Source organism: Oryzias latipes, chromosome 1 (genome assembly GCF_002234675.1).
Source record: "Oryzias latipes chromosome 1, ASM223467v1".
Classification (NCBI taxonomy): domain Eukaryota; kingdom Metazoa; phylum Chordata; class Actinopteri; order Beloniformes; family Adrianichthyidae; genus Oryzias; species Oryzias latipes.
Window position 1 is genome coordinate 4,341,354 of NC_019859.2, and position 9,876 is coordinate 4,351,229.

At 42.0% G+C, this 9,876-nt stretch overlaps 1 protein-coding gene across 2 annotated transcripts; it reads left to right on the forward strand.

Annotated features, from left to right (window-relative positions):
* The first annotated feature begins 829 nt into the window (after positions 1 to 829).
* Positions 830 to 9,846, forward strand: LOC101174723 (rho GDP-dissociation inhibitor 1). Of its 2 annotated transcripts, none has more exons than XM_020707562.2 (6): positions 830 to 962; positions 3,388 to 3,576; positions 5,185 to 5,268; positions 6,598 to 6,674; positions 7,267 to 7,330; positions 8,395 to 9,846. In XM_020707562.2, exons 2-6 carry the CDS (start codon positions 3,390 to 3,392, stop codon positions 8,592 to 8,594), a joined length of 612 nt encoding a protein of 203 aa, XP_020563221.1. In that variant the 5' UTR covers positions 830 to 962; positions 3,388 to 3,389; the 3' UTR covers positions 8,595 to 9,846. The 2 variants fall into 2 exon arrangements, with proteins under 2 accessions (XP_020563221.1, XP_023810304.1); XM_023954536.1 differs by lacking the exon at positions 830 to 962 and adding an exon at positions 1,067 to 1,191.
* The last annotated feature ends 30 nt before the right edge of the window (positions 9,847 to 9,876 follow it).

Consider the following 9,876-nt stretch of genomic DNA (forward strand, 5'->3'; position numbering starts at 1 on the left):
TGTCACAGACTACAGATTCTACAGTAAATCCTAAAGCAAAGGTCGTACAGGAACAGCATTTTTACGATTGTATCAATATTAAAACATTCACACACAATAAGTTACAATGATCAAGCAAACATAAGAATATATCTTCAGCAACCAGAATCTCACAGTCATCGAGAAAGAGTTTTTGTAAAGACCCACTAAAAAATTGTGTTTTTAACATGTGCTTGTGGCGTTTTTCTCAAGATAGATGACATATATGTATATAAATTAGTCTAAAAGTTTCATTTTTCAAGCATTTCTTCATCAGAAGCAGAAGAAAACATGCTGTTTGAAATGGGGCCTTTTTGTGATCTTTAAAATACATCTTTTCTTTTCCTTGACTGAGCTGGAATCTGGCTAAAAACTCAAAACTGGATGGCTCTGATATTGCCCGCCATTTTTGTTGCACCGGCAATGCTAGGTTGGGTGTGGGAGGGGCTGTAAGCTAGCGTGTTGGGTGACGGGGAGTGGGGGCTGGGTTGCTCCGTCACAACGGTCCCAGCTTCCACTCAGGGAAGAATTTCTAATGAACTACTGCCGTTCTGCACAATTATCCTAGAAAACAACTTTTTTCTTCTTCTTGTTTTGTTAAAAATCGTTTTAACAATTGTTCAAAAGATGATCAGAGTGGGTCTTTAAACCATTGAAAGCTTTTAGAATGTAAAACATGTTGGGAATGTGCTTTAAAAATAACTTTGCAATCTAGATTATAATGGATGGTTCCCTTTGTTGGAGGGGCTGAGCCCCCCACAGGTGGAAATCCTCAGACTCGCCCCTGCCCGGTCGGATGGTGAAAACTTTGCGCAGCCGGCGCGCGGGGCGGCGCCGTTTCTTTCTTCGCCATACTTGCACAAACGCTCAGATCAACGAACGCACTTAAAACCCTCCTCGGCACCGCAAAGTCCCGGCTTCTTTTTTTATTTTTTAGAATCAAGGTAAGCGCTTTGGTCATTGCAGATGAAGCGGACGATAGGCACGTGGCAGATGTGGCGCGTGCGGTTTAAGTGGAGAAAACATGTCATGCTAGTGCTAGCCAGGCTTTAGCCGCGGCGAGCTAGCTTTGCTGGATTGTTCCTTCAGATTCTGCTAGCTCCCTCATCTTTTCCTCAGACCCACCCTGTTGAAGAGGGACGACGCCTATAAAGTTACAGCAAATGTAAAGAGGTGAAGCGGGTTATTTCCTCAGACTAGTCGATAATAGTGATTTTTGTCAGTACATTTAATATAATAATCTAGAAAAATGTTTTGTCGAATTTCTGAAAAACAACCCGGTTCGTCCGGGGGCAAACGGATTTTGTGCACATCTTCTTTCTTTGTCTTAATTCATATTTAATAACGACAAATATGACGGTAGCGATGCATTTAGGGTTGGTTACCGGAGCCAAATGTTTTTCCATTATATAGTTTTGTTATATGGGAATCACGAAGCTTTCTTAAAAAAAAAAAAAAAATCAGATTTTTTTTTTTTAAATCACCAGATCGACATTTTTCTGGACAAATTTTAAATTTCCGTACACAATTCATACTTGAAATTCCTATATTACATTGACCCCAAATGAAATGTGAAACAAACTTTTATTTCAAACATAAAAGGCACTTTAATTCAAATCTAAACTGATGATAAAACGATGAGTTGAAATCGTTTTTCTGGCAGGTTTCTCAGTTTCTGGTCTCATTTACTGAGCTTTTTTGTTCATAAAACTGTGGTAGTTTCCTCCAAAATGTGGCAAAGTTTTAAAATAATGACTTCCTCAGAAAGAAAGAAAAAAAGATGGAAAAGCTGCTTACTAGAATACTGATTGAATGACCCTTTTCAATAAGAAGAAGCAGTGGATTCAGTGCTGTTATGTAATCCCGTTACTCCCCTCCTTCCTCATCCAGCATCCCAGTGTTTATACATTCAATGATGCTAAATATTTCAGCTGTATAATTCTACCATCTGTTCATATCAAGGAATAAATCAAATGTTCAGTTTCTGCAAAGATATTAGCTCCTCTGCAATGATGTGGACAATTGACCGTGGAATAAGAACACCTGAAACAGTGAAAACATACTTCACAGTTTTTACCGCTGAAATCTCTTTTATGCCTTTTTGTTTGGTCTAAAATCTGGATTATGGTTATTATTTTAAAGAATGCTACTAATAAACTGGAGGAAAATAACACTTTTTTATTCAAACTGATATTACTTCTCAGTCTTTTTTGGTGTTGTGCCATCAGATCAACTTCCTGTACAAATGTGTTCATTTCTAGGTTTTAGGTCATGGTAAATAAACAGAATGGATAGAAATAGATAATTACTGCCAATATCTGGATTTTGGACAATCAGCTAAAAATTATTGGAACAGTTTTTTTTTTTTTAAATCATGGATTTGGATTGAATGCACTCATGGAAATGTTGAACACTGTTTTTCTATTATTACTGCATCTACAGAACTTAAATGTTTGAATGGGCTGTTATATTAATTATGTGGATTTAGTATTAAAACTCTCCATTTTAATTTAGCGAACCTCTGTGTTGTTGTTTATTGTGAAGTTAGGGACAGATAAATGTAGCTTTAGGTGCAGGAGTAACATTTGACAGGATTTTTTAGAAGACACCGCTGTACTGTTTGACTGAAAATGACCAGTAAAAATCGCATATGAAATGAACTTCATCCTGAGTTTATCGTCCTGTTTTTCCCACAAAGCGTTTAGGATGCAAACAGAACTGTTCACAAATAGGACAAGCACAGAAAAAAGCAGATTTTTAAGAATTTAGTTGCTTCAATAGTATGAATAACCAGTCCTAAACAAAGCTTTTCCTCCTTTTGTTGCTTGCCGAGGTTTTAGGAAAGGAAATCTTCCCAGCAACACCCTTTGGACAACACTTCCATGACAGAACAGCAGCTGAACTGAACTCAAATCTAGGAACTAGTATATTTTTTGGTCTGATTTCCTCGTACTTCTTTAAAAATGTTGTTTTTAAATAAACGACACTGCTTTGCTGTTTCAAGCTAGTAGAAAACAAAGAAGTGAAATCCATGAAAACAGAATTTAAGAGACACAAACTCTCCATAAGTGGCTGTTATTGTCTGCTGACTGTAATAAATGGTGAATGGAAGATTTTCCTTTTTCCCACGACCCAAATCCTTTGTGTGAAACGTCCAAAACCCAGAGGAAGCGGGTTGTTGTCATGTGATGCAGGATGGCGCAGAAGGAAAACTCGTGCTGAGGGCATCGTTTCAGAGAGCTAGCTCGTCAGCTACGTAATTAGCATTTTAGCTGTTATAGTCAGTCGGTCGAGTCATGAACCTGAATAAACCTTTCCACTCACGCCTGAGCTGATCCTCCCGCCGCCATGCTTCTCTCCCCCCCCCAGTCATGGCTGAGGATGACGTGACTCCGGAGCAGCTAGCAGCCATCGCCGCGGAGAATGAGGAGCCGGAGCCCGTCAACTACAAGCCGCCGGCCCAGAAGTCAGTGAAAGAGATCCAGGAGCTGGACAAGGACGACGAAAGTCTGCGCAAATATAAAGAAGCTCTGCTCGGCCCCGGGATCAGCGAGGCGGGTAAGACACGACACGCGTTTGTGTTGATGGGATGGAGGGAAACACTTCTGCCCTTTCATCAGGAAAAATGGCAAAAAGCTCAGATGTAGGTTTTATGTATATGAATGTTGCTTATGAATCAGCCACTTCTTGTAGTTTTATACTTGGTTTTATCTTGATCAGGGCTTTAATATTTTACAAGGTGACTTGAAACCGCGCTAACACCTTGACAGCCTGTTTCTTTGCAGCAAAAATGATTTTTCCCCTTTTGGCATCATTTCCAGTCATGGTGGCTCCGCCCTCCTCAGGTCACATGACACTTTTAATGATACTGTGAGAATCTGAGCCTTTATGGCCAAACTTTTTAAAAGATGCTTATTGAGCAAAAAGCTCCTGGCTGTTTTTTGGGCTTTGCACTTATTTTTTTTTTTTTTTTTGAAGGCTCTGCAGCTCGTTTGCTCAAAGGTCCAACGGTCAAGCTGTTCTCTGACACAGAGAGTAAAGGCGTTCCCCTTGTGGGACTGAGAATGACACAAGTTTAAATAAAACGCAGCGGATCAGCTTACAGCAGAGCTGCTCTACATTCAGGTCCCCAGAGTTCGGGCCCTTCAGAGGCTCTGGATGCTGGTCCTAAAAAACCAGCTCTCTCTGTAAAAATAGAAATGAGGACAAACCTCCGTCCAATTATTTAGAAAGCAGACTCGTGTTTAAAAGTTGAAGTTTTGTGAGGTTTTTTCTTGCTGCTCTTCTGTCTTAATGGTCATCCTCGTTGTTCTGACCAGCTTTGTTTCATCGTTTAGGGATCATGAGTTTCTTAGATTTGTTCTGTGTTAATATTTAACCGTCCTCAAGCTTTCGCCATCCCCTCCGGGCTGATCAATATCTGACTGATGGAGATCCAGTCTGGTTTTTCTGGTGCCTCACGTGACCCATTTAGGATTTTCTGAGGACTGTGTGTTGAGATGAACGGGTTGAGGTGGTTTCTGGGTCGTCTGGGTCGTCGCCTTAACCCCCTGAATACTGTCATTTGAACCCCTGGTAGTGTTTTACGATGAAATGAGAAGATGAAAAGTCTCCAACTTTAGTTTTTTTGTGTTTTTAAATCTTCGAACAGGAGAGCAGTTGTGGAGCGACTGCATTCGCCTTTTCTCTGTTAAATGTTTGCATTTCCTGCTGAAGTTTTTCCTTGGAAAGAAGTGGCCTCTCTGCTGCTCCTCCTAACCTCGGGTCAATCTCCAGAATTCCTCGCTTCATTGTTTTTTTTCCAGACGTGCATCAGTTTCTATTGTTTAGTGAGCGGTGCACGTTTCCTGAACAAAGCTGAGTGAAACTTGAACAGATTTTTTGGGTTTTAATCTGCAGTTTAACTTCCAAACTTTCAACTTCCTAACATGTTTGTTATTAGACAAAAAGCTGTAGTTTGTTTCTGTTTTTGAGAGCATCTGAGCATCTGTTTCTTGTGTTGTGCCGGGCCCAAAATACAGCTAAAAATGTGTTGGGATTATTTTATGTAATGTCGAGATTTAAAACAACCAGACTGGATCAGAAGAATCGGAAACCAGTTGAAAAACCGTGAAATGACTGTATTAGTTGCTTAAACTTTCCTTTTTCTCTCTCATTTCACCTCAGATCCCAATGCTCCCAACGTCCAGGTGACCCAGATGACTCTGATCTGTGAGACGGCTCCAAACCCGCTGATCCTGGACCTGCAAGGTGAGTCCGGTTTCAGGAATGAATCCCGCCGTTCATGTCCTACCGAACCGTGATGCTGAGCGTGACAGAACGCCGCTGTGGCGCCTTCTCGGTGGCTGCTCTTTGCCTGTCCTAAATGTGGAGACTTTTTCAAAACCTTCTGGCTTAAAACACCCGATCCATCAGAACCAGAACTGAAAAGAAGAAAGCAGAGCTTCTGCTGGAAACCTGCTAAACGCTGCACATATAACCATTTAAAGATGGCGGCGCGCACAGACGCAGCGGCTCTGTGCTCTCCCTGTAATTTTGTTGTACATGTACAATGACAATAAAGATATTTCATTTCAAGATATTTCCTGAAAACAGCCGTTTGTGACACAATTTTAGACTTAGACATGGGTTAGCATTAAATAAGAACGACAAATATTCATGAAAAATTCATATAACCCACAAACTGCAAACATTTCTTCTGTTTTTTTTTTCAAAATGCAGTTTGTTTTCTTTATACTAAATGCTACTCAGCTAAATAATCCAGTTTTTTTTGTTTGTACAAGTGAGCAAAATAAAAGTACCTGATCAGGTGTGAACATCAGAGTTTCAAAATAAAAGGTTATTTTACGCCAGTGAAAACTATTGACTTTGTTGTTAAAATGTCAAAAGTGTGTCAGTGATGGATATGTGCGACATGCAGTTCTGATGAATGCAGCTCCAAATAATAACTGAAGATCATACGCAGTTTAATACATTCATTTGGATCCAAAGTCACATCTGTTTATTGATTTCTGTCTCATCAATAATTAAAAATGAAAGGAAATTGGCAGTTAGTGGATAAAAAATTATAATTTTTACACCGTTTGAGCAAAACATGGACATATTTTTGATGAAAATGTCATGTTTTGTCAAAAAGACCAACAAAAAATTCTGTTATGTCATTTCAATTTCACACTTTTCAGTGTAAAAAGGTTTGTATGCTGACCCGAATAGACAGAACAAACATTTATTTTGTACAAGAGAGAAATTCAGCATTAAGAATCCAAAGTCCTGAATGTAAGTGTTTTTAAGACAATAAACTATAGTTCTAAGGCATTTCTAACAGAGGAAATGTTGATGCACTAATAGAAGTCTGGCTTGTTTTTAGCATTTTTATGCTACTGTCATTTCTCGGCGCATGACGTTCTGTGACCTAGAGGTAAACGTGCTGCAACAGTCGGATGTTTTTGGACGTGAGTTTGGTTGTTCTGCTGGACGGATAAAGGCGAAATCCATCAGAAAAAGCCGAAGGAATCTTCTCCACACGAAGCAGCATGTTACAAATGTATAATAATAACTTTACTTTTGTGCTTTTTACAGGTAATCTGGAAGCTTTTAAGAAGCAGGCTTTTATACTGAAGGAGGGAGTAGAATACAAGATAAAGATCAGCTTTAAGGTGAGCATTCATGTGATGTTTGTTCAATTGAGATGTTTTTTTTTTTTTAATTAAGCTGTTTAAAGTTTTGGTACTTTGTGTTTTAGTTTAACCCAAAAAACTCCAGTTCAGTACTTGAACTGAGGAGGGGGAAGTTTTCCATCAGTAAAAAGGAATTTTAGGTTTGCTTCATTTCAGTCAGGAAAGCTGATTTGCTGAAAAATAAATGCAGATTTGATCGTTATTTTTTATTTTTCCCTTCTATAGCATGGGTTCTTTTATTATTGGTAGAAAGTAATGTACAGCCAGGAGCAAAATCTTTTCTTTTAAATGGAAAAACTTGTAGTTTATTTAGTTTTCTGCTGAATAAAAATGTAAAAAAACTAGTAATGAGTATCAGCTTGAATGCATTTAGCACAGAAATGTTTCAATTATCTTTTTGTTCTGAGTTGAAATATATTTTTCATGCTTTGAGCCCAGCAGAAACAAGAACTCTACCATCTTTTTCCGGTCTAAATCTGTGTTGTTTTGTGCTTTACGCTCTCACAATACTGTTGTTAGTTTCTCTGCCAAAAACATTTGCTAAATAACACATCATTGTTTTCTTGCTCAGGTAAACCGGGAGATCGTTTCAGGACTGAAGTACGTGCAGGAGACGTACAGGAAAGGAATGAAGAGTGAGTAGAAACTGTTCCTCCTCTGAACACGAACCTCCTGTGTGAGGTTCCGAAGCATCGGCATGGTTCTGCCGGTTTGACTCCTGTTAGTTAACAAAGTCGATGACTGTGAGAAAAGAAAAGCCCTGGAAAAATAAGGAAGTTGAGTTTCATTTGGAGAAGCTGAAGCCTTTGGTAATGAAACAGCAACAGGAAAAAGCTGACGCGTGTGTTTCTCTTCTGCGCTGCGGCGGATAAAGTCCACTGTGTTGATCAGCGTTGCATAACGCTGCAGAATGAACACTTCCTGATTCAGGACTATGGTCTCCACAAAGGAAAAAACCTGGGAAACGGCTGTAGGCCTCGTTTCTAATCCCGTTTCGCAGTGGAACCCTCTGAAGAACCTGGTTCTCAGAGCTCAATCTAACCTAAAAACTATGAGGCAAATCCATTGATTGTATATAAGAACTGGACTGAGTGACCCCTCCCCCGCTGGCATTCCAAACAGGAAGTACCCGCTGGCTCCAAGAAGCCAAAATCCCATCAACTTCTATAGAGAAATAAACAGCTGTTACTCTGTCATTCTATTGGTCAGAATAACCATGTTTTTTTTCCATGTGCTCGATAATATTTAAAAAAATAAAAAAACATGTCACGGGTCAAAATGATTGACTGATTTCATGAGCCGGAACTGAACCATTTTCTGTTAGGGGTGTACATAAATTTGAGATGTTTGGGGTGAACCTGCCTTCTCCTAAAGGCTGCAGGACCGGCCCAGAAACCAGGCGACCCAAATCCAAAAGCAGGTGAGCGCAGGTCATGGATGGACATTGATCGTCGTGAATACTAGTACTAGCAGCTTTACTGTGTGGTACTTCAGGCTTTACATCAAGTAGCTTTAGTCTGCATCTCTACTTGCTTAGCTTTCCGTTGTCATGGTAACTGATCTGCTGCCTGTCCCGCTGCACTGGGCGCTTTCTGAGGCAAGTTCCCCACATTTGATGTCAATTGAGAGGAGCTCTGCAGCTGAAGATGTTTCCGCGGCGCCCAATGAATGACCGCCGTCTTCCTGCTTCCTTCGACAGTTGACAAAACAGACTACATGGTGGGCAGCTACGGGCCACGCGCCAACGAGTACGAGTTCTTCACCACGGTGGAGGAAGCGCCCAAAGGCCTGCTGGCCCGTGGGCACTACGTCATCAAATCCAAGTTCACCGACGACGACAAGCACAACCACCTGTCCTGGGAGTGGAACCTCAACATCAAGAAAGACTGGAACGATTGAAAGAGGCCTTTGAGTTCTGAAGGGGGGTGGGTTGAGAGGGGGGGGTTGGTGTCTTGAGGATGTTTAAATTCCTCACACCCGCCACCCCCCCCACGCACACTCCCATAATTCTCCTCCCATTCCCGCCCTCATCTTCACCGTGTCTGCCTTCTCAATTTTAAGTTGCATCTCATGCCTTCGCCGCCACCTCAGTGTCTTAACGCCCCCCCCCCCCCCCTTGTCGGCAGTAGCAGCCCCCCCCTCCTTCATCATGACCCCCCTGTGCATCCGTCCCTCCCCCGACTAAACCGTGCCATGTAGCACCATGAAGCCCACGCTTCGGTTCAGTTCGTTTTTTTTCTCCCCCCCGCTGCTTGAAGAGATTAATCCCGCCTCCTCCCTCCTCGCCGCCTCCCCTCCGGTTGTCTTCCTGTCAGTATGAAGTCCACGTGGAAAAGCAACTGTACAATCAACTTTAGTTAGCTTTATTTTTTTTTTTTTTTTACATATAAATATAACCGTATCCGTGGACGTATAGTGTGATTGTATTCACCTCATCAGCTGTTGTGTTCACCCCCCCAACACTATCTTTTGGTATAACCGATAAATGCCTTGTAACGGTTCCCAAATGTATCAACCCCCCCTCCATGTGCTTTTTCAAATGGGGGAGGAGCCAAAGCGAACAAAGGTTGGAAAGTTTCCAGACAGCTGCCTTACGCTCAAACTTGTGCCGTCAGGCAGCCTGCAGGGCTTTCAGCCGACCACCACACGGAGCCCGCCACGGTCTGACCCCCCCCAGGCGTAAAGGCTGTCTGGTGCTTCGAGGGGCTGAATGTCCACATAATTAGGCAAACGCTTTTTCCTTGTCCTCTGCCTTAACATGTCGTTACTTCTACCCTCATTTCATGCCATCAGAAGGTCCCAGGTGAAGGGGCGTCGCAAAGAATCCGAGGAGGCGGAGCCAGGCACCGCCCGCTGCTGCTACTCCCAGAGACCTCGGCGGTGTCTGGACTCGGAACCCTGAGCCGGTCCTGGACAGCGACCCGCTCTAAAGGGGTCGCGTGACACTACCAGAGGAAGGCCCCTCAGCTAGAACTCGTACTGTACCTGAACCTATAGTAGCTCTTAGCTTGTTCCCATAGCGACGTATTCCTGTGACATACATTCCTTCACGTTGTACAGTTTCTATGCGAACGCTGGCATGCTGGTGGGGTTGTATATTCTTTCATTTGTGATTGCTCTTCTTAGTCAATAAAGATTTTGCTCAACTTGTCCTCTGCATGTGGAGCTCGCCGGCGCCCTC

Bases quoted from the DNA above. Each gene is read 5' to 3' on its own strand.
- LOC101174723 (XM_020707562.2), top strand. From the start codon at position 3,390: ATGGCTGAGGATGACGTGACTCCGGAGCAGCTAGCAGCCATCGCCGCG. The intron at 3,577-5,184 runs GTAAGACACGAC...ATTTCACCTCAG, and splicing joins CCCCGGGATCAGCGAGGCGG to ATCCCAATGCTCCCAACGTC. The intron at 7,331-8,394 runs GTGAGTAGAAAC...TTCCTTCGACAG, and splicing joins GTACAGGAAAGGAATGAAGA to TTGACAAAACAGACTACATG.